At 35.4% G+C, this 25175-nt stretch overlaps 1 protein-coding gene and 1 long non-coding RNA gene across 12 annotated transcripts in view; both read left to right on the top strand.

Moving 5' to 3' along the window:
- The window catches only part of LOC121739358 (potassium channel subfamily T member 2), a 168525-nt gene that overhangs the window by 32133 nt on the left and 111217 nt on the right, over positions 1-25175 (top strand). Inside the window, exon 1 of one of the 11 annotated variants that reach the window (XM_042131781.1) lies at positions 371-572. The exons of 9 other annotated variants lie outside the window; for them this stretch is intronic. In XM_042131781.1, the coding sequence (XP_041987715.1) occupies positions 523-572 (50 nt within the window). In that variant the 5' untranslated portion in view covers positions 371-522. Of the gene's footprint in view, positions 1-370; positions 573-25175 lie in introns of those variants that run through there. One more of the 11 variants, XM_042131779.1, reaches the window with a different exon arrangement.
- LOC121739377 lies at positions 1797-23439 on the top strand. Its single transcript, XR_006037436.1, has 3 exons — positions 1797-1879; positions 3849-3851; positions 23427-23439. It is a non-coding gene; the product is annotated as an uncharacterized LOC121739377 (long non-coding RNA).

Genomic DNA, 25175 nt, shown 5'->3' on the forward strand with positions numbered 1-25175 from the left:
TAAATGTTATTGCTGGACGAGTCCAAGTCGCACTTGGCCGGTTTTATTCTTCTTCTAGTCTACCTCAGGAATAATTTAATCTCGACTCAAGTTTAAATGAAAAAACATTCATTTCAATTTAAATGGAAGCTTTCCACGCGACTCCGCCACGGAGCGGCTTGGGAAAAGTTTTTCGCAAGTTCTAGGTACGAAAAGTTGAATGTGTGATAAGATGAGGGCGGGAGTGCGCGGGTGCGGGGAGTGCGGGCGCGAGGGGGAAGTGGGGAAGTGTGCCCCCCGCCCCCCCCTACCCCACCTCTTCCCCCTCTATTTCGGGGAACGGCAGGGTTCTCCCGTGGCGATCCGCGGCACCGCAGTCGAACGCGTAAATCACGATCGGCGGGCACTCGCTCGCTTCTCGAACCGCGCTCGTAACTCGAACCTAACTCGACTCGAAATCGCAATGCCAAAATTCAAATGCTAGGTACTCTCTCTCCCTTCCCTTTCTGAGTTTCTCTGTGTTTCGGATGACGAGTTGCTGTCATGGACGACGAATTAGACGACGACAATTTTTATGTGAACGGACGTAACCGGTTTGTATCGTATTATGTAGTAGCACCATCATTAATATCGCATCAGTCGTGCATTTTACTGACACTCGGCGAGTCCGACGACTGGCATGTGGGTTGAACTAGCGTCCGCATGTATTTTGAACTTAGCGCATGAGAGATTAAGACGAGAGATAGTTTAATGAGTCCATGCAGCGACACGCCATCCCTGACCAGCCTCGTGCGTTTTTTTTTGCATAACATTATTATTATTGGGACAACTTTTAGTTTCCAAAAATGTGCATGATTATCACATTTTTTGATTATTTAAATAGACGAAACTAGAGAGATAGGTTTGGAACTAGAAAATCACCAAATCATGTTTTGTAAATACGATTGAATTTCAGAAAACCTAAACACATTACATTTGAGACTCTCGTAGTTCGGTCGCGCCGATTCATTGCGAAAGTACTTTTATTTCCCAAAAAAGAAGACCAAAAGCGGTTCGGCGGTTTCAGCTGGCGGCAAAAATCATTAACCACGCCGCGGCTACAACTCGCTGCTATAAATAAAATACAAAAGTTGAAACTAGAACTGCATTTTCGTAACAAAAAATTGAATTTTCGGCATAACTCTTTTATTTACAAATACAAAACGGTACAACCATTTTACCAATAAACTAAACCAATAAACAAAAAAAAAATAAACCAATTACAATAGAATCAAACGGTCGTACCTAAAAATATTGACACAATAGTCATCGAAGTGGATAATTGAGGATCAATTTGTTTGTCAAACGTAAACGTAAGATCCCATAACCGCAGACGGATTCAAATTTTGTATCAGAATGGAAATCCGACCCAATTATAATCCAAAGGAAAGCCTTCGGTTAATTAATTCAATCAATTTCAATACCAACTCTAGTGCTTGAAATAATTAACGATTAATAAACTAACTTGGAAAATATGAGCAAATAAAGACTTTCACGACAATTACAGCACCCTACAATTTTGTACAATATTGTAGAAATATGAATAATAATAAAAATAATAATGATAACTATGGACACTTCACACCACGTCAGTCTGGCCCCGTGGTAAGTACCTGAAGGACTGGTGTTACGAGTACCAGATAACGGAAATATATTTAATACTTTTATACTAAGTAACATAGTACATACATTTAAGATTTTTATTATATATTACTTATACATAATAATATATTTAATATACATCCAAGACCCAGGAATATTCCGAATATTCCGAGGAATGTTCCGTCGGCGGGATTCGAACCTGCGACCCCCGGCTTGACCTACCAAATCGCTCACCAACTGAACCACGGAGGTCGCCAATGTGTGAATATAATATTATATACAATGTGTCCCGACATTAGTGTCCGATCCTTAAATGTCATGTTCGAATGTTCAAATCGATAAATTGGCTCTCAAATTATTTACTCTGTCACGGTTGTGGGAGACATTTTGGTTTTTTCGTGGTCTCATACTAATCTGATCAATACTATTCATGAAAATCTCTTAGATGAATATAAAAAGATCTCTTTTGTTAGCTAAAATCGTGGACTACGCTTACACAGGCATATACGACCACCATAGACGACCCATAATTACGTTTAATAAAATTATATGGTGGGACCAAATAATGTTAGTAAAAAGTCAAAAACCTTTCTTTTTGGTACCAAAAACAGTGGGAATTCATTAACGCGATATTGTTAGAATATGTTATAACATGTAATCGTTAGCCATACGTTTCCAATTAGTGCGGTCTAACGAGTATTACAATACATGCATTTCCATCATTACTATACAATCTACATCCTGCATCGTAAAATCGCTTAATTGGACCTCCATTTATTGTAAACAATTTTGGTCGGTGAAATGTATTTGAATGTTGTATTGTAAAAACAAAGTCATGGAAATACATGTCACATTGCGATTTCAAAAGCTTTGTTTATTTAATTGATCGAAACAAATCTGTATCTCGTGTACCTTTATGGTATTTAATAATTTGGATAAAGCGAAAATAACTAAGTTGATATCAGATTGAACTTGGAGAATCTAATATTACTTATAGAGTCTAGAGATATATTTTATGTACAAAATATGGGGGAAGAATAATAAATAATAAGTGATTAGTGAAGTTCGGCGTCGCAATTTCAAACGATAATAATTATATACGAAGTTTGTGACTTGGCCTTGAGACCGTGCAGTCTACCGAATTACGATGAAATTTCATTAAAAAACGATTGATATTCAAAATTGGGAATAATTGGCTCAATAATATTTAAAATACATTCGATTTCAAGATAGTATAAAATAGTATATTTGCGTTTAATTTGAACCAATTAACATATTTTTAGGTACAACAAATATTATTAAGAAACACAATTTATACAAATTACTAAGTAGAATTGACAACTAGAGCGCGATAAAAACAAAATACTATTTTCCTGAAGCAACTTCAATAAACAATAAAGTATACTCAAATTAATTATTCCCATTACCCCAAACTCGCCTACTCCTAATCCCGCACGAAGATTCAGGATACAGTTTTCCTAAATGGCAGGTTGCGTATATAAAGTTGAACAAACACATAAATTATGTACGAGCGTAGGTTAACCGGGCGATCGTGAAACCGGCCGAACGCCGCCCCAATCCATACGTACTAACTGAAGTATCCCATCAAAGAGCATCAACATGAACTAATCATTGTCACCGCCTGATCTCACCTTCTCTTTTCTGAACTGTGCTGTGTGCCGGGAGTGCACCACTATAATGTCGTTCTTCTTCTTCCGTTTCCACAACCTTCGTCGCGCCGAGGAGAACCGAAAGAAGACAAACAAACAGAAAAATAGACAAAACATGAGTTCCGATACTCTTACGGCGCCGTCTCGCCTGCACGAGCGGCCGTTGAGCGAGCCCCTCGACAGTATGGACGAGATCGCTCTGCAGATACCCAGGTGCTGTAGCCAGCTTTACATGTCACACCCTAGCCACGTGCGACCAGCGCGGCAGGCGTTAGCCCACGATCAGCCCAGATGAGTGAAGTTTTGGTGCGAGTTGCGTATTTTTGCTTCAGAAAAGAGTTTATGTTTATTCAACGTCGCGCCTACCAAATCTTACATGTATTTATAAGTTTCGGAAATAAATAGGAAGGAACTTACGTGTGGGATTTGAAACAATAACGTTAGGCAATCCAAACAAAATTACACTCGTCTGAACTATCTAGCGGTAGTGCACCGCCTAGTGGCTAGGTTACAGCTATACCTATTACCTATCGCTTCAGCCCACCATCTAGAAACTAGCACGTCTAATGCTCTTCTCGCACCGAGACGAGCCGAGAGGAGGCGTAATTTAGCAATGTAGAAACGCGATACAAAATTGGAGATGACGCCGTCTGATTTCAATTTTGTACCGCTATTAATAGCGGTAATAATGTTTAAACATTGCCACGTCGCACCTTGCCTCGTTTCGGTGTGAATTGACCCTAAATCCTCCTGCGAGAATTTCACTATCGATAGAGTAGATTTTACATTTGATAGCGATTTCACAGTAAATCGGTCAAATGTAAAGTTTATCTCTTGGATAAGATTTATTCTTGCGGTAGTTTCCAAATCGTTTAGTTGCATGTCCCTGACGTAGCTGCTAAATTTTCTATCTTCTTTATTGTTAGAATTTAGTATATTTACGAACTTAAAACTGGGATTATATGAAATATAAAAATATAAGAACCGTATTTGGAGACATTTAACGAATAAATTACTTTCATTTAATGAAGATCTCGCCAGTAAATGTATGTCAAACCCTTCAATAAATAAGCAAAACGGTCTCTTCCACTATTTATTCTAAACAAAATTGTTTTTCTCCTAGTGTATTTTGTTTTTGCCAATTCTTGTTAGTGCCTTAGAGGCGATAACAAAATAATAAGATAAATTGTATTCATATAACGACTACAAGTTCGATCATATTATTGTAATAGCTTATGTTCAGTGCTATGTTACGTCCAATAAACGTAAAAGTACCTCAGTTAGCGATAAAGAAAATCGTTTTATCATAACGATGTACGGGTTCGGTACGCGTAATGCTCAGTATAAATATATACAGTACTAAATATAAGTGACACAGTGTTTGAAATCAAACTCGCTCTACGTAGAGACACTAAGGGCCTGTTTCATCACTTTCTGATAAAGGGCCTAATAGGCTATTCACAACTTTTTTCACAATTTATTTACAACTGTCAATTGTTGGATAGCCTTATCAGGAAGTGGTGAAACGGGCCCTAAGTTTTATGGACTCGAAGTCTTAATCTAAAGCTATTATTTATATGGTGTTCATAGGAACCTTCACAAATCTTATGCAAAGATACAAAGACAAAGACTCCTGAATGTGTTGGGTGTGAATGTGTGGGTGGGATTCCGTGTTGTTGGAGCATTGGGTGCAGCTCCATGCTCCGTAGTTCTGCGGGGCTAAAATGGTCACATTTAGCAATTCCTCTCAATCAATTCAGCAAATGAATTGTCAAAACTGTCAAACTGATAAATGTCAAATAAGTACAAATTACTACAGTGCGACAAGGTTAAATATGAACGTGAGCGGTGGCGCTGTTCGTAAGGAAGAACTGTCAAAAATGACATTTTTGTATGATGACAGCGTTAGTTCCTTTTTTCGCCACGTTCATTTAAAGACTTGTCGAGTTGTAGACATGAATTGCAAGCAGACTTGCATTTTGCGATTTTAAAAAAATGAATCATATTATGATTCTTAGTGTGATTCTCCAAAGCGACCATTTTAGCCCCGTAGTTTCCATAATATTTAATTTCAATTTATTTTATATTTTAACTAACACTAGAATAAGGACCTTTCATTGAAATCAACACTATGTATTAAAATCTGAAATAAATGAATTGAATTGACTACAGAATTGGGTATTTCCCATGTCGAAACTAAATAATCTGCATAAATATCGGATTTTGATATTTAATGAGGTGGGACAGTTGAAGGAGTGTTTAAGAGACACACATAAAATAAAAAATTAAAATACCTACTAAATCACCCACATAATATTATGATAGCTAACTTTCGAAATAATTTTAGGGTTCCGTACCCAAAGGGTAAAAACGGGACCCTATTACTAAGACTTCGATGTCTGTCTGTGCGTCTGCCTATCTCCAGTAGTGTTAGCACGGCGACCAGCGGAAATGCGAAAGTATGGACAAACTGTGGAAATAAACCTAAGGTGCCGTTCCGATCTTTTTTCGTTCCGAAAAATTAAATTAAAATGCCACTTTATGACACACTATAGTATATGTCATAATGTAGGATATTATTTGAATTTTTAGAACTATAGTCTGTCATAAAGTGGCTTTTTAATTGAATTATTCGGAACTAAAAAAGATCGGAACGGCACCTTAAGTTTATCTCCACAGTTTGTGACTATAGTCTGTCATAAAGTGGCATTTTAATTTAATTTTTCGGAACGAAAAAAGATCGGAACGGCACCTTAGGTTTATTTCCACAGTTTGTCCATACTTTCGCATTTCCGCTGGTCGCCGTGCTAACACTACAGGCTGTGACTCAAGAACGGTAATAGACAGAGGGATGAAATTTACAGATTTATTTATTTCTGTTGCCGCTACAACAAATACTTAACACAAAACAAATTAAATATTTAAGGGGAGCTCCCATACAACAAACATTTTTTTGCCATTATTAATTGCTCTGTATAAATGATGGAAATAGATAGGCACCTGAAATACTTATAAACTACTCTTTTGTATACTTTAATATAATTAATAATAAAATTAAAATAAAATAAACAGTTAACCCATACAAAAACCACAATTTTTCCTATTTTTGTTCTATATTGGTACGGAACCCTTCGTGCGCGAGTCCGTCTCGCACTTGGCCGATTTTGTTACTGTGCGAGCTCCAAGCTCTCATGGTCGAAGCGACAATCTCGCTATAATTCACACCAACTCATACTCGGTCAACTTTTCAGAACGCGGTTGTAAATTTGAGACCTTCTTAGCCTTTCTAGGTCGTCGGTTCGCCTACTTTTATACAGACAACATTTTTTTTACTTCGAAATATGCTTTCTCACCCCTGTCAAGAAGTATTCTGACTAAATAAAAAGTTGATTCTCTAATATTTATATTAGAGAATCAACATTTTATTTACTTATTAACCAGGGGCGTAGCGTCCCTTGGCGGGGCCCCGTATAAAAATTTGTTTGGGGGCCCTTAGGAAGGGTAAAGATTTCTCAAAAAAGAAAAAATGTTTGCATAAAATTAAAATAAATATTTATTCATCATAATTATTATCTATCTGTCACATTTTTAAAAACAATTCAAATTAAATAATATATTAACACTCCAGTCTCCTTGCCTTTTTTCGGCAAACATTAATATCATTCATAGCTGATGATGACTTTAGTTGTTCTTAAGTTTCTGCCTCTATGGATATTAGACAATAGTGACAGGTCTGACAGGCCCATAGAAGTTCTTAAAATTTGAACGCACGCTTTACTCGGGAAAAAAGAAATTATTCCTTTTTTTATTTTTCTCATTTCTGAAATTGAAAAAAAATTATGAAGTTTTATTAATTTTTGCTTACGCACCTGGGGGGGCCCCGTAGGTCGGGGGCCCCGTATAATTGATACGGTTGATACGGCGGTAGCTACGCCCCTGTTATTAACCGACTTCCAAAAAGAAGGTTTCTCAATTCGACAGTATATAATTATTAGATGTCCCGCGCGGCTTCGCCGTCAATTAGGAATTTTACAGAAACCGTACATTTTCCCATGAAAAATAGCTATACTCTCTTCACGTGGTCTACTCTATATATCTTATATATTTAAACGAGTAATTCTTGTATATATATATATATATATATATATATATATATATATATATATATATATATATATATATATATATATATATATATATATATATATATATATATATACCTAGCTAGATCGATTTATATAAAAATAGCTAGGAATCATTTTCAGAAAATGTCTTTTTATTCGTGTTTTATCGATAATCGATAAACTGAAAAATATGACTCTTCCTGACATCTATTGGCAAATAATAATACTATTTTGTTAGCAACTAATTGTTTTAACGACCTGCGACGATGGCGTTAATAAGTAACACGAAGACAATGAGTGTTTGCTATACCGAGCAAAGCTCGGTCATCCAGGTACTGTACATATTATGTGCCAAATATTGCCATAAAAATTGCTCCAGTAGTTCGTGAGATAAACTCTTTCTAATATTTCCCCCGTTTTTCCCACATTTTCCTGAGTTTCTTCGGTCGTATTAGTCGTAGCGTGATAATAATATAGCCTTACTCGATAAATGAGCTATGTAACACTGAAATTAGAAATAAGTTTTTAAATCGGATCTGTAGTTCCTGAGATAAGCGCGTTCAAGCAAACATACTCTTCAGGTTTATAATATTATAAGTATAGATTTTTTTTAAATTATCGCTTGACAAACTCGAGTCTCGATCTAAAAGACTGTGAAAAGTACCAATAATAGGCTCATAATCATGGGACGATGAATGGTATAATATGGTAGTGATGATGATGATGATGAATGTAATTTGCATAGTAGCATATGCTTTCCGTTCTTAAAACAACGCCGAAACTCCCAAACTTGTATCTATAAAGAATCAGGAGTTCTCTCAGCACCTTCCGAACCACGGTATACCAGGTATACCTCGGTGCAAAATCTTACTTGTTGGCAGCATATGCTTAGAATACTTTTCACGAAACCGAAGTCACTACATGTTTCCCTATTTTGAGGAGTTCCCTCGATTACTTATGGATCCTTCATCAGATCACCACTTTTGTTAATATAATACCAAATTAGGATGTTACCTTTTGGTATATATACCAAAATAAAAATTTAGTAAATCTGTTAACAAACGGCGGAGTAATCGTTGAAGATAAGAAAACAAACATAACACTTCCCCTATTTTGAAAGTCGGTTAAAATTGTAGCCTATGTGTTATTCTGATGTATAAGCTATATTATTGTAAAGTTTTATTAAAATCCGTTCAGTAGTTTTTGCGTGAAAGAGTAACAAACATCCATACATCCACACATCCATACATCTATACATCCAAACAAAATTTCGCCTTTACTTATAATATTAACGTAGGATATATTATGTTCATTTTTATGTTTTTTACTCCCAGAAATACAATTAAAACAATATTTTAAATCTGTTTTTTATACCGTAGCTGGTTTATTAATTAAAAATATAGTTTACAGTAACTTACGTCATATTTCAAGTTATTATATATATACGGATTTTTCCAGGAAACCCAGCCAAAATTCCTGTGTAACCTGATTTATTTAAGTAATTAAACATTCCAAACTCCTGGCCAGGTTGCCGTTCAGTATACAAGTGGCACAAACTGAAGTTTCAACTAAATTTGTTTAAACTTATGTTGACTTTGTTACAACGACGCATGAATGATTTTAACGGAATAGGCTGTTTGCACGTTACACGTATGAATAATTTAGTGATACTGCATTATGTTGCGTTGCATAAATAAGTATACAATGTGCAACATTCAGTTTTTTCACGTTATTAATATTCAATAACGTGACAAAGGTATAGAAAATTTAAAATGATAAAATACCGAAATTCAGGAGGTTATATGTTCGTCTGCTTATTATATTGTACCAACTACATATAAACTTTTCGTATTTCTTGTAAGAATTATTAAGTTAAGTTACATATAAAAGTTTCAAATAGATTTAGTAGTTATGTCTATCGTGGATTTAATATCGTGAGGGTAATAAGCGGGCCCTAGACGAGTAATTTTATTGCGCAATATTGCGTAATATTAATTAATGACCGCTTAGGGTTGAGATTGGACATCGCGAAATAAACTGTTTAATAAAATTGAAGCGTTATATAGCACAATACAATTGATGGTCTAGGGGCCGGCTAAGTGTCTTACCACACTGGCGATTAGCGAGCGATTTGAAAGCGACGCAACAGCGCAGCGTCGTCGCGGCGTGGCGTGGACGCCATTTTGTACACTCGTCTACACAGATTATTATTATATAATAGTAGACTATCTCTAGGGAGTGACGTCAGAATCCATTTTGCTGCTGAGTGTCCAAAACGCCGAAGGCAAGCTGCGTGCACGCCGCGCAATCGCGGCGTCCGCGTCATCGCGGCGTGTGCGCTGCACAGTCGTGTCGCTTTCAAATCGCTCGCTTATCGCCAGTGTGATAAGGCCCTAAGACCTCAGCGTTTGGCAATTTCAAACCACAGGGTTTGTCTGTGGCCGTGGGTTCTCTGCTTGTTACTTGTGACTGTGATGCCGTTATTGAACACAGGCTGTCACTATTACAACCGCAAACAAGGAACAAACAAACAAAGCTAATTGCTGTTTCAAGCTGTTATTGTCAGGGAATTTCACTTGGTGCGGCCATGAAATGATTGCTACTTCGCGCGCGCTACACTTTTTATTTATTTAAGTATTTATTTATTTACGCAAATAATATAATAATACTTATTACTAAAACATAGCGTAGATTAAATCTTCTCTAATACATAATATCCTCGTGTCGCGTTACGCAGCACCTACGTGATAGTTTTAAGAATGGTAATAACTTATTTTTTTCATACCTGAAATAACGTTTGTGGCAAAAAAACGTTTGCCAGGTCCACTAGAATAAAATGCCGAAGGAGCTCCCGCTGGCTCTAACTCTATAATAAGGTATAGATGCTGTTCAAGTGGGTAGCCTTAACGCTTACAGCAGTTACTTTCAGACTTTCAAAATATTGATACAATTAACAATGTAGCTCCCTCAAACACATTTGAAGACGTAAGTGGATGAAGTGGATAAGTAACATTTTATAAAATAATTTCTTACTTGGTTACTCATTTTTTCGTATAATTTGAACAAACCTTGTAACTTATAGTACGGAAGCACTAGAACAATTTTTATCACTATTAAGCTAATTTTTTGTAAGTAGCTTCATTTTGATAAGACCAACAACATTTTTATTTGTGAAAAATCTTAAAAGTATTAGCTAACAGAAATAGAAATGATTTCATACGTTGACTTGATGGTCCTGAAATATGGATTGTTCTATTTGTGGGACAATGTTACTCTTAAATTATATGAGTATTAACCTATCAATATACCAAAAATCACCTTGTTAGGGTTCCGTTTTAGTGTTCAGTTATAGTCAACCAAGTTTTGTTGATTACAGAACCCTATAATAATAATAATAATAATAAATAATAATATCTATGGACGCTTCACACCACGTCAGTCTGGCCCCGTGCTAAGTACCTAAAGGACTTGTGTTACAGGTACCAGACAATGGAAATATATTTAATACTTTATACTATACATATATTTAAGATTTTTATTATATCATACATATATTTAATACACATCCAGACCCGGGAACATTGAAAACTTTTTGTTCCGTCGGCGGGATTCGAACCCGCGACCCCCGGCTTGAGCTACCGACGCGCTCACCACTGAGCCACAGAGATCGTCAATCAAGTCAAAACGGAACCCTAACGAGCTGATTTAATTAAATTTCCTTTTCATCATCAAAATTACGCGTGGTACCTCTATGTAGTCATTACAATCGGTCTAGCAGTTTCAGAACTGCGGGTAAATCCTTTTATTGACATAAAAATCAATACGTGTTACAAAACGCAAAACATTTCAACCGTATTCTACGAAAAAACGAAATATTCCGCTGTAAAATGTAAGCGCCAAGCTTGTTGCAGTCAAGTATTCCCTGACCTGTATAAAAGAATTAAATATTCAACTCCAAGTTATACAATAACTTTTAATTACCTGTGCCGACCATAAAACGTGTCCCCTCTGGAACAACTATTTATTCTTCGACGAAATTTCCGTAAACACACTAGGTAAATGAAAAAAAAATTGCGAGTTTTCCGATATTGGTTCAAAGTGGAATTACTTAATTTTATAGTTGAAACATGATCCTGGCATTTAACAAAAAATTGGTATAGTCTGTCAAGAAAGTGAAGAAATTAAAAAGTGGCAACATCGTAATGTCATCCCTTTTTTCATAGATTGATTTGAAAGGGATGAAAGGATGAAAGGGTAAAATTATATTAGTAGGTAAGTACTCTTATTCTGAGTAACGATGACTTCAGGGCCGGGAAAACGATTTGAAATACAAAAGTGTGGATTTTATATGTAGCCAGATATATAGGCCATATGATTAACGGCCGTTCCCAATATTTGATCTATCTCTGGTTTTGCCCTACTAGGGATAGGAATAGCTCACAATTGACATAAAATATATGTCTCTAATGTCTAATGTGAGCTATCCTATGTATGTCCTATCTCTAGTTGGGCAAAACCAGAGATAGATCAAATATTGGGAACGGCCGTAAGTAGGTAAGTTACAAGTGTTGTAATAATAATAAAGAAATAAATAAGGGAATAAAATAATAATCTCCTTAAGTTATAGGATGTCAGTTACCGGATTCTTCCATTCAATTACGCAGCGCAATATAACTATTCATGGTTCGCCGTCTTTGTCTATCAAAAGACTTTGTCAACATGTCAGAATAACAAAAGCGGACCCTGTATGGTTACTCGCTGTGTAATATTGTTGTGGAATACTGAATAGATATTATGTAATTAAGGGTGAACAAAACGTATTATTCGAATTAACATTGATTATACAGGGTGTAACAAAAATAAGTGATAATACTTTAGGGTGTGTACGTGTTCCTTGTAGAGAGTTCACTGTGAAAGTAGCAGCGCTCAAAGACCAAAATTTTTTTTCACTTTTGTATGGGGAAACTCGTGACGCTCGGGCCATTGCCCATACAAAAGTGAAGAAAAAAAAATCGTCTTTCAAAGCTGCTACTTTCACAGTGGAATCTCTACAAGGAACACGTATACACCCTAAAGTATTATCACTTATTTTTGTTACACACTGTATAATACGCGATATCGATAACTTTGGCATTTATAACTCCTAAGGGCCTGTTTCACCTGCACTGTCTGATAAGGTGCATAATAGGCTATTCACAACTTTTTAACAGATTCTCCATACTTGATCTGTCAAGTTAATTGTTGGATAGCCTATTCGTCACTTATCAGGAAGTGAGAAACAGGCCCTAAATATAGTAATATCATACAGAGTGTAATTAAACAAATATAAACAATGAATGTGTCCCTTATACAGAGGTTACTGTTAAAGTAGTAGCGCTGAAAGAGCAAATTTTTTTATTTGCATGGACAAGCGCGCCAGCGTCATGAGTTTGCCCATACAAAAGTTAAAAAAGTTATTATGTCAGCACTGCTACTTTCACAGTGAGGTCATTTACTTTAGGGTGTGCCTAAAGTAAATGATCACTATGTTTTGACACTATGACATTAGAGACATATATTTTAAGCCTTGTATACTAACGAAGTGTGTTAGTGTAAAGACCGTTATCCTTGAAACCATCAAATGAGACCGTCATAATGAACAACTTTTTCTATGAGAACAATGCTGGGAACTCAAAAAAATCCGTGTTCATACCCATACAAATTACCGATCCGGGATTCCGTATGGGTATGAAGACGGCATTTTTTTGAGTTCCCAGCATTGTTCTCATAGAAAAAGTTGTTCATTTTGACGGGCTCATTTGATGGTTTCAAGGATAACGGTGTATAATATTATACTTGTGATAATAAGTTACATAATATCATTACTTAACTTAAGTTAAGACTGATTAAGATTTAACTGTCGAGTCTCGACACTTTAGACATTGGTCGATGAAGACAGATAGAATTAACCAGACCACGATCAATACTATAACTATTGCGATGAATGTTTAAATGTACTATTACTTATTCTAATATCTATGTATCACAGAATACACAGATATTAGAACAAGTAATAGTAAATAAACATTATATTGGCTAATCTTCATTTAGGCACGTTTTTTTGTTACAATGCATGCACCGGGTATGGTTACAGTCCGCTAATAAGTTATACATGATTTGTAGTAAAGAGTTGCATATTATCTATCTAATAGGTAGGCGCTTACAATTCCGAATTTCTTAAAATAATATTCATAAAATTTAATATTATACCTACCTACCTAGCTTTAGAAAAATGATTTGTAGTAAAGAGTTTCATTATATAATCTATGTCTAAGCTACCGCGACGCCATTGGTATGCGCTTACAATTCCGATTTCTCATAAAAATATCCATAAAATTTAATATTAAGGGGGCGACTAACCCTAAAGTGACGATTTTAGAATTCATTTTTATACTTGAAAATAAGCCCCGAATTGTTTCATTTTCTAAAATAAGATACTACATTATATTTCCGAGAATTCGATCTGAGCAAAAACACGATATCTTAAAATTGTCCCGATAGAAAAAAATCACAAAGATGCATCTAATTTTCACGAATTTTTCATTTATTTCCATAACCCTGCATTGAACTAAGTTAATATTTTTACACATTGTATAAAATTGTATCATTGAGAAATTGACCTAGCGGATTTTTAAAATGTTGTATATTTATCGAGTTATTGAGAAAAAACTAATTTGGCGATGAATCCGAGTCGTCTTTTTCACCTGGCATATGAAAGACGAGTGTGAAGAGAGAAGGACGATGTTTCGCCCTCTATAAAATAAATATTATTCATCAGTTGCTATGAATAAACGATATGAATAAAATTCATATCGTTTGATAAAGCTTATACTTACGTAGATGGAAAAAGCTTAAGGTGTAAAAGAGTTCTTTTGATTTTAAGATTTTTAGGCTCCGAATAACTATAAAAATATTTGTTTTTTTATAATGTGGACCCAAGGATTTGGTTGACTACCTTTTTTTTTGCGCCGAGAAAATGATTTTAAGCATCTTGCGGGGGATCCGCAAGTATGTGGGTCTCTGCTGTGTCCGAAAATGGCGCCAAAATTTCTTTATCACGTCGGAACTGTGCATTTTTTCAAGATAAAAAGTATCGTATATCCTATCCTGGGACCCAAAGGACTTTCATACCAAATTTCAGCAAAGACGATTCAGCGTTTTTTGCGTGAAGAGGTAACAGACAGAGTCAAACAGAAAGTCAGACAGACACCCATTAATAATATTAGTAAGTATGGATATGTCGCAGTCGACTGGTTAAAAAAGGCAATCAATCAAACAGTTGACTGAACAACGCCATTCCTTCACACGGCTATACATCGTTTAGCCGACTTGTTGATTGCAACGTTCAACACTACAGCTAGGTGACGCTTAGCCAACTGGTTAAATGGTAAATTAACTAAGGTGATCATTAGTTTAGTGGTATTATTACACAAGCGTAATGATAACAAGCAGATTAATTGTATTCTAACTCATTTTGAACACAATTGCAATAAATACCTTGGTGGTGCATTTCATAATCTCGTCATTTCTCCTCAAATATTAGTTTAAATTTTACTTTAATTATTCAATTAAAAACTTAAATATTAAATTAAGACTTAAATATGCAATTAAAAAGCTAGACACGTGATTGAATGGCGTTGTTCAGTCAAAGGGCTAGCTGTTTGATTGAACGGCTATTTAAACCAGTTGGCTGCGACAGATATACTTTAATGAGAACACCCCAACGTCGTAAATTATGCTCAGACAATAAATTAAAAATGAAGCCCTATTCAGCACTGCTACCTTTGCAATGAACTCTATACAAGCCAGTATAGAGTACTCTGTGATACAAGGAACAAATACACACCCTAAAGCATTATCACTTACTTTTGTTACACCTTGTAAATCCTATAATGGAAGCATTTATCATTGAAAAGACGTACAAATTACAACATCAGTGTAATGAACAGCCTCCAATCAACGTCAGAGTAAAAGCATCGAGATCATCCACCGAACGACTGAACCGACCAATCCATTATGTTGAAACCTCCCTTTACCTGGGACTGTAATGGTTCACCATGATTGGGAAGATTTAGAATATACAAGGTGTAACAAAACTAAGTGATAATACTTTAGGGTGTATAAGGCCGGTACTCAAGATATATATTGTGATAAACTGAATGTGGTATAATACCACATTCAATTTAATATTATTATACTGGTTAATCTCCGCAACTTCATTGCAGAAATTCACGGGCGGGAGCATACGCCAACGAGATACCTCACTCTCGAGATCATTAAAAACTACTCGTCTCATAATGTCAAAATCTCGACATTATCTCGACAAAATGTGTTATTTCGATGATAGATCTACGCGAGAAAAAATGTTTGTCATGTTAGGGTCAATAGAAATGAAGAGACAAACCATCAAACATCGAGAAAACATGTAGAGTGAGATATCTCGTTGGCGTATGCTAGGCACTGGGCCTCGAAGTATCTATATACAAAATTCATATAAATCGGGTTAGCATATTGGGCGTGAAGGCGTAAGAGAAAGACATACACCCTTTCAGATTACATTACAATTAGAACTATCAATCGAAATATATATCTATATACAGTGTGTAACAAAAATAAGTGATAATAATTTAGGGTGTGTACGTGTTCCTTGTAGAGAGTTTACTGTGAAAGTAGCAGCGCTGAAAGACCAAAAAATTTTTTCACTTTTGTATGGGGAAACTCGTGACACTCGGGTCCTTGCCCATACAAAAGTGAAAAAAAAATCGTCTTTCAGAGCTGCTACTTTCACAGTGAACTCTCTACAAGGAACACGTACACACCCTAAAGTATTATCACTTATTTTTGTTACACACTGTATATAAAACTCAAAGGTGATTGACATAGTGATCTATCAACGCACAGCCCAAACCACTGGACGGATCGGGCTGAAATTTGGCATGCAGGTAGATGTTATAACGTAGGCATCCGCTAAGAAAGGATTTTGATAAATTCTAACCCCAAGGGGTTCAAATAGGGGATGAAAGTTTGTATATAATAATACTTCTTAACGCGAGCGAAGCCGCGGGCAACAGCTCGTTGAAATATATATTGTTAATATAACATTAATAAAATATATATATATAGTAAAACTAAAATGAGCAGATAATTTTCGTTGAGAGAACAATCGCAGATAAAGGATATTATCCCGGGCGCTTTCAATTTCCCCTTCCATTACAATTCTTTCCCGGTCCGCCTGATAATATTGTAAAATTAATCCGATACCAGATGAAAATGCTTTTATTCACTTCTTTTTTTATTATAATATATCTATGGACGCTTCACACCACGTCAGTCTGGCCCCGTGTTAAATACCTGAAGGACTTGTGTTACGGGTACCAGACAACGGAAATATATTTAATACTTTTATACTATACATATATTTAAGATTTTTATTACACATATTTAATACACATCCATGACCCAGGAACTTTGAAAACTTTTTGTTCCGTCGGCGGCATTCGAACCCGCGACCCCCTGCTTGAGCTACCAACAGCCCACCAAGTGAGTCACAGAGGTCGTCAACTTCATATTTACTATTCTGTTTATTTATTTATTATTACATTTTATCCTTAATTATAAATACAAAAGTGTGTCTGCTAAATATGGAGTCATAATTAATTACTAGCTGTTTGACCGAGCTTTGCTCGGTATTCTATAAAACACGAATAAAATGACATTTTCTAAAAATGATTCCTAGCTAGACCGATTTATCGCCCCCGAAACCCCCTATATACTAAATTTCATGAAAATCGTTGGAGTCGATTCCGAGATTCCAATTATATATCCGAATTTCGGAGCAATAGAGTTACGGATTAACAGGTCATCTAGTTTACTATAAATCCTCACAAGCTTTATAATGAAAAAGTGTCTGTCTTTATCCTCTAACCGCTAAACCGATACAAATGAAATTTGGATTTAGACAAATACTTTGAGTTATTTAAAATTCAATAAGTATAGAATAGTTTTTTATTGAACTAAAATGTTTAGTTTACTACGTTAGTTTACTACGCGTCGTAAACGTCTTGCTTTGCAAAGATGTTATGGGCAACATCTAGTACTTAAAATACCTTTAAAGTTCATGCATTATTGTGGAAAACTGATTTTCTCGCTTATTAAACAATCTGCTTTCAATTTTCCACGACTTTCATAGGTTTTTCAGTTTAAATCACGCGGATAATTGATTTCCACATGAAATTGTTCATTATATTTTCCGCCTTATTGACTTAATATGAAAATCAATTTTTAACCGACTTCCAAAAGGAGGATGTTTAATGTTGGGTTGTATATTTTCTTAGATGTAAACTGTTATGTGGGTGTAGGCAGTAGAACAGTATTAGCGATAGGTAAAGGCCGCTCCTTATATTATGCGTAAAAATAAAAGGCGCTATGTTCGATTTGAGGTCACTTTGGTGGGACGAGGAATGAGAGGGGCTGGGGAGCGCGCATGGGGACCCGCTATTGGTAGATCAGTGATAAGACTAATCGTTATTGGTAGACGGGATCGGACAACACATGCTTTTGACAGCTATAGTATGATAATTGATAGGTCACCATCTCCAGTTTCTATATTCGAAAGAGAAATTGTATGGCATTTAGTAGATATTGTATTGCAATTCCAGTAAATTATCTTTCAGGACTGAATTAACATACGACAGGCCAGAATTTTTAAATCTGGACTGGCATTCAATGCACTTCATTAGGAAGTTCATAAAAGTCGCCTAATTTAGACTCCCCCAGCAAAACGTGGTTAGAAATCTGATCTTGCAATTACATAAAAATTTAAAATATGCAAATATGCAATACATATTCTGTAATGTGAATACATAAAAAATGTGTAAAAAGACATTAATTTAACTTTAAAACATAAGTTAACTTCGTATCGATCATAGATACCTAAATGATAATACAATAATTATAGAGAGTGCCATCTTAATTTTCAACACCTTAAAAACGAAAAAATGGGCTCGTCGACCGGAGAAATACCACTGGCTCACAGAAAATCGGCGTGATTCAGCGCTTGCGCTGTGTTTCGCCGAGCGAGTGAGTTTGGCGGAGGCCCAATCAGGGCCCTTTTCCCTTCCTTCCCTCTCCTATTTCCTTCCCTACATTGCTTTCCATCAAGTGACCCGTTTGCTCGTTTGCCTCCTTATTTCATAAAAAAATATATATTATTTATGAAAACTTCAAAAATATTTAAAGATGATAACATTTAAATATTTAACCCTCCGTGCACCACGTGGGGTCTGACAAACCCCAGATGTACGAAAATTTTCATAACTTTTTTAATATTCGTGTGATTTTTTTGACGCTTTATGTAGCTGGAGTTAAGACATTGCCTAACCGTTCGGCGGCAGTAGCTTAGGATTTTCTTCACTGATGCAACAAAAAGACGTGCACAAAGTGTGCTGGGGTACTACAAACCCCACGTAGTTCAGGACATCGTTAAAAAGTTGTATAGGCAGAGTATTGTGAAATGTGAAAAAATCTATTTTTCTCGCATATTTGAATTCATTTCGATTAAATAAACATTCGTGGAGAGGTTTATGAACAAATAAAGTATGACTTTCATAGAAGAAGATTTTAAAAATCGCAAAGATATAAACCATCCATACTAAGAGGTTCTTGAAGCGGTTTCACCAATTTCTTGGCAAAGCAGCCCCTGGACCACCAGAAAAATTATCAAGATCAATAAAGAAGTATTCAGATTGTACCAGGAAGTTAAATTAAAACTCAAATTCGGTTGTGAGCACAATAATAGACCTATTTGCGTACACATACCGTGCCCACTTTCATTAAAAAAAAATGTACTGATTTCAACTTGCCTGAATATCGTGTAGTCTGATTATATTAAGTTAAGTTGCGTGGCCGCCACAAAGGAAAATCTTCCGACCGAGCGAGGTGTTATGCTCGGTCAGGCCGATTAAAAAATGGGAGTTATCTCAGTAAGTATCACTTTATATTACAATTAAATAGACAAAAACAATTACTTTAAATAAAATGAACAAATTAATACAATTTTTTTCATTTTATTTAGTTTTTTATTTAATTTCATTCTTTGCCCAGATAAGTATTGGGGTTTGACAAACCCCACGTGGTGCACGGTGTAACTTTTATTCACGTGGTGCACGGAGGGTTGAAGATAAGACACGCATCGTGTTTCTGTAATACATTTTAAATCATAATTTATACTATGTTTTCTGCAAACAATCGATTTTGCACGTTATAAAAATATTATAAAAAAAAATTAAATATAAAAGCGCACGCAACCGGTTACGCTGATTATTATTTATTTCAAAATGTCGAAAGGATTGTACATCGTGTTATTTGTGTTGGTAGTTGCCTTTTTGTTGGGGACGGACGCCTCCTTTCTCGAAAAGACGAGGGAATGGCTAAATAAGTTTGCACCTGCAGCTTCGGACCCGGGATCAGCCCAGAACTCGTCGTTGCTACTGCCCAAAGGACCCTGAATATCACGCAAACATAAATAAAAGGATATTTTGTTAAAAAGTAATGTTTTTTTTAATTCCTTGGCACAAAATATAGTGTGTTTTAAGCGAGTGCAACCACCGTTTCATTTACTTTGAGAATTCAGTTAGGTTTGCATAGGGTCATGCCAATTATTACTTACATAAATACTAAATAGTGATTTCATTAAATTTAATGATAGAAAACTCACATTTAAACTGTAATGTAAAGAGTATGAGCATAAAAGTGAACATATTATAGTAAAAATATAGCTATTTACAATGCAAATTCAGGTAGAAAAAATCAATATAACTTCTTATTCAGAAAACCAGAATTGCAAGAAGTTTAATAGAATAAGTTTAAGGGGGCGACTAACCCGAAAGTGTCGTTTTTATAATTCATTTTTATACTTGAATATAAGCCTCGAATTCTTTCATTTCCTAAAATTAGATACTACATTATATTTTCGAGAAGTCGATCTGAGCAAAAACACGATATCTTAAAATTTTCTCGATAGAAAAAAATCACAAAGATGCATCTAATTTTCACGTAAAAATTCGTTTATTGCCATAACCGTGCATTGAACTAAGTTAATATTTTAACACATTGTATAAAATTATATCATTGAGAGATCGACCTAGCGGATTTTTAAAATGTTGTATATTTATCGAGTTATTGAGAAAAAACTAATTTGGCGATGAATCCGCGTCGTCCTTTTTCACCTGGCAAATGAAAGACGGGTTTGAGTGTGAAGAGAGAAGGACGATGCTTGATTTTTGGGGTTAGTCGCCCTCTTAAGTAAGTATACAGAGGAATTATACAAGGCAACCTTATGGTTGTTCATTTTCCATCGTATGGGATGTCGTTAAACATAATATATATTTTTAAATGATGAGAGTTTAGGACAAACCGTAAATACCCTATGCCCTATGGTATAGACCAGCGGTCGGCAACCTACGGCCCGCGAGCCGCATGCGGCCCGCGAACGTCTCACTTGCGGCCCGTGAATGTGTTATGATTTTATGAATAAGTTATATGACGTATCAAAAACAGTGTTTTCTAATATTGCCAGTAGTAATTGCCTCTTAGAACGAAGCTGTTTGTGTCATATTTTTATAACAAACACTAAACTTATATCCCTTCATTATGTGTAGGTATACTGAGCTTCTAGGGTTAATACGAGAATGAGGCTTGCGGCCCGCCTTTAGTTTGTTTTGCCACCTTGTGGCCCTTGCCTGCCAAAAGGTTGCCGACCGCTGGTATAGACTATAGACTATAATATAGTACCGTTTTCGAGTAATTAATTAAGTAGCCTTAAATTTTCACCCCCACGTTGTAAGTTTCTTAAAATAACATAAAAACTTTGGAAAATTATATTATGAATACAATCACATTATCATACACGTGGGCCTCGTGTTTCTAGAAAATATTAAAAAAAATAAATAAAATGCACTACTTTATATTTACGTTTACATGTTACGATGTGAAAAATCGTCTATATAATATATAGTAGGAACATAATAATCCATTTTTCGCATTAAAAAAAATAAGTACATAGTTAATTTTTATTTATTAAATATGGACCAAAAATTTGGTCAGTATGAAATTTAATTTCTTTTCAAAACGGTGCAATCAACTGAGTCAATAAATTAAAAAATAATATAAAATTCAATTACAGAGACTGTACTAGAGGATTCTTAAAATGTTGTATATTTATCGAGTTATTAAGAAAAAAACTATCTTGGCACTGAGACCGCGTCGTTCTTTTTCACCTGACATAATTATGAAAGACGGGCTGAGTGTGTAGAAAAAAAGAAGATGTTTGATTTTTTGCTTTAATCGCCCTCTTAATTAACTTAAAAACTTTCGAAGGCTTTATTTGCATCCGTACATAATACGAACTCAGTGCCTCGGGCAGGTGTCTACTTAGTTTTTCCAACGCGGGAATCATACCCACGACCTTTTCGTGAGCTAAGCCTAAGCTCTACACAACTAAACCACACTGTGTACCTAAATCATGATCCCATGATAATGTTTATTGGAAAGTTTAGGGTCTAAACAGGTAGGGTGTGGCAGTGGTTCTTAACCGGTGGTCCGCGGACCACTGGTGGTCCCTGGAGGCATTCTAATTTCCAAGTGGCCCGCGTAGCCATCCTAATAAAATTTATTCATTCAGAAGAGCGTGCACTATGCAGCCATAAAAATCACATTAAACTAAAATCTGTAATTTTCAGATTTTTGCCCAAAAAATGAGTGCTAATTTGTTGCAAAGTTATGCTTGTTTTCTTTATCAAACAATTAGTTTAGGTAAGCCAAGTGGGTGGTCCCCGGCTAGACAAACATTTCGTAAAATGGCATCCCTCATGACAAACGGTTCAGAACCAGAAATGGTCTAGGGAATGTATTATCATTTATCACTAAATCCGATACCACAGGGTCGAACGCGGTTACAGCGGTTAGAGTGAATTAATTGACAGGCCAGTAGCAGGACAGGAATTAGACATTAATGGCAGACCCTTTGAGTTGAGATAGTAGTGATTCGTTCAAGCCAAGCATTTAAAATAATTGATTTAGGGCCTGTTTCACCACTTCCTGATAAGGCTATCCACCAATTAACTTGACAGATCAAGAGAATCTGTCAAAAAAGTTGTGAATAGCCTATTAGGCACTTTATCAGAAAGTGGTGAAACAGGCCCTTAGCGAAGTAAAATTTAGTTAGATTTTAATGGCACCAACAATTGTTATGATATTATCTTATATCTTTAAACGAGCAATTCTTGTATATATATATATATATATATATATATATATATATATATATATATATATATATATATATATATATATTTATATATATATATTCATGATTTTTTATCGTCAGAAATCTTTTTTACGCAGATTCTGGGCCAGGGGGGGGCAAATCAGATTTTTTATAAACTAGGTGTTTATAAAGAATAAAAATTTAATAATTTTTAGTTGTATTGCAAACAAATGGCAAAAAATCGTTATTTTTATAAATGAAAGTACTAGATAATATATTTAGTAGGGACGTCAACATGATCCAGGGGGGGGCACCTGCCCCCTCCGTCGGTACGCCCATGTAAATAAGCAATTTTAAAATGGCTGCATTTTCTGAACCCACCGCTAAAATAAAAAAACGCTCTTATTTTTTTTTTCAGTTTTACCTAATGTACAAAACCTACTAGGTCTCCATGACGCTCGAGTGACTACACGAATAGCACCCTCCCCTCCTCTACTATGACGCGTGTACTCAGAGACATTTTACATTATCGTTACTTAACTCTAATTTAACAAAGAGCTTGACAGCCAGTATGAAGTTTGTGTCAAAATCGTCATGAAGTTGACTTTAAATATTTCCGAGTGTACTATATATACTCGTACTACACTTAAATAACAAACACACGCATCAACTCGGTTGTGGTGGTTGTGGTTTTCGGTAGGGACCAAGAACGATATCGAAACGATAACGAAATAAAAGTAACAAATACACGAAAGCAGCGAAATGTGATTTGCCAAAGGAATATATTGTCAATCCCGTTTATTTGATTGTTTTCTAAGTACGTTATTCTTTCACTTTGTTTATTTGTTGTTCCACATAACATAATACAACTTATGATTGTTGTATTTATGTTACCTTCTTCTAATCCTTTATAATTTATTTTAGCTTTGCCAATTTAAATCGCGGACTAATATTTAAATGTAGTCTTAAGCTGTGTTAAACAGCTTTCAAAATTGTATTTTCCCTTTTTAAAATGAAGTTTCCCGGGTTTTCCAGGACAATGTGGAAACTATAACGTAAACAATAGACAAAGAGACTTTCATGCATAAATCTGCGCCCTCTATTGTGGAAATTTACATGCCATCATAGTTTAAAACTTTGAAATTTACACATTCGTAACGGGATTGTGTCGCTAAATTGTGTAACTTTTCAATCCTGATGACCTACCTTATATGAAGACGTAATTATTATGAATGAAGTGGGCAACTACACTTTTTTAACATATTAGAGCAAGGGCAGAGTAGACAGAATGATAGAGTATGCCGAATTAGAACTGATGTTGAAATTTTTAAATTTGACGTATTATGACGAAAATCGTTGCTAGGGTTGTTAAATTGTTACCTACGAATTTAAAACTATGACATATTCGCTGGACGTATTCCTCTTTGGTCGTATTGTTGTTTGTGTTTTGGCACATGTGATTAAAATTGTCAGAATCCAATTTTGAAATCAATATTTTAAATATTTAAAAATAAATTATATCAGCCAGCGCGAGGCACATTCCGTTTATAATCCTAGTGAAACCCGACGAATTTGACAGATATTGAAACCTGTCCGTCTCTTTGCAGTCGAACTACTGGTCGTTATGTCTATTGTGGCAAGGGCAAGGGCTTTTTTAATACGCTTTTATGTATGCATGCGCCGTATGTAACGGAATCTATGAGTACGATTTTTACCTAACTCTAGTCTAATTAATTTGAAACTTTGCATTCGTAACAATGCAATAAATAGTTAAAAATTTTGAAAAAAAAAAGTCTTTTTACTTTTTTTAAGTAATTATAACTATTATTTATTTCTTTATAAATTGAACAAACCTTATAACTTACCTTTATATTACTATACAACATCTGGCTTATATATTATGTAGCCAGTTAATATATAAGCCAGATGATGTATAGTTTTACACACACTTTTTTTTTTCAAATTATTTTTCCGGTCCTAATACCTCCACTTAATTTTCAAAGTCAGCCACTTGGTTTACTTACTTACCGTCTTTTTCCTAAGGGTATTTTGGCGTGTGTGTGTAATAGGAACTTACAACGCCATAGTCGCTTTGCTTCTAAAATTCATGACAATATGCATCCAAGTACCACTAGCAGGCTTAGCATGCTCTCCATAGAAACATTAGAAACGGTTTCTTTCTTCGGAATAGTCAAAGTGACAGATTGACCAGGGTAATCCGATTTCTAATGTCTTGATTTCCAGTTTCTAATGTAGTTATGCTAACTGCTATGCCTGCTGATAGGGCTCCCGCACACGGGCCATCGGCCACAAGCCCACAACCACAAAACGCCGCTACCGACATATTTCCTGTAATTTTCTTACATTTTTAAGGACTCGCCGCACACGGTTGACGCCAGTGCCACACGCTACAACAATTTTTAATTGAACACGCAACAGCCACAACGGCGTTTGTGG

The sequence above is a fragment of the Aricia agestis genome, chromosome Z (assembly GCF_905147365.1).
Source record: "Aricia agestis chromosome Z, ilAriAges1.1, whole genome shotgun sequence".
Classification (NCBI taxonomy): Eukaryota; Metazoa; Arthropoda; class Insecta; order Lepidoptera; family Lycaenidae; genus Aricia; species Aricia agestis.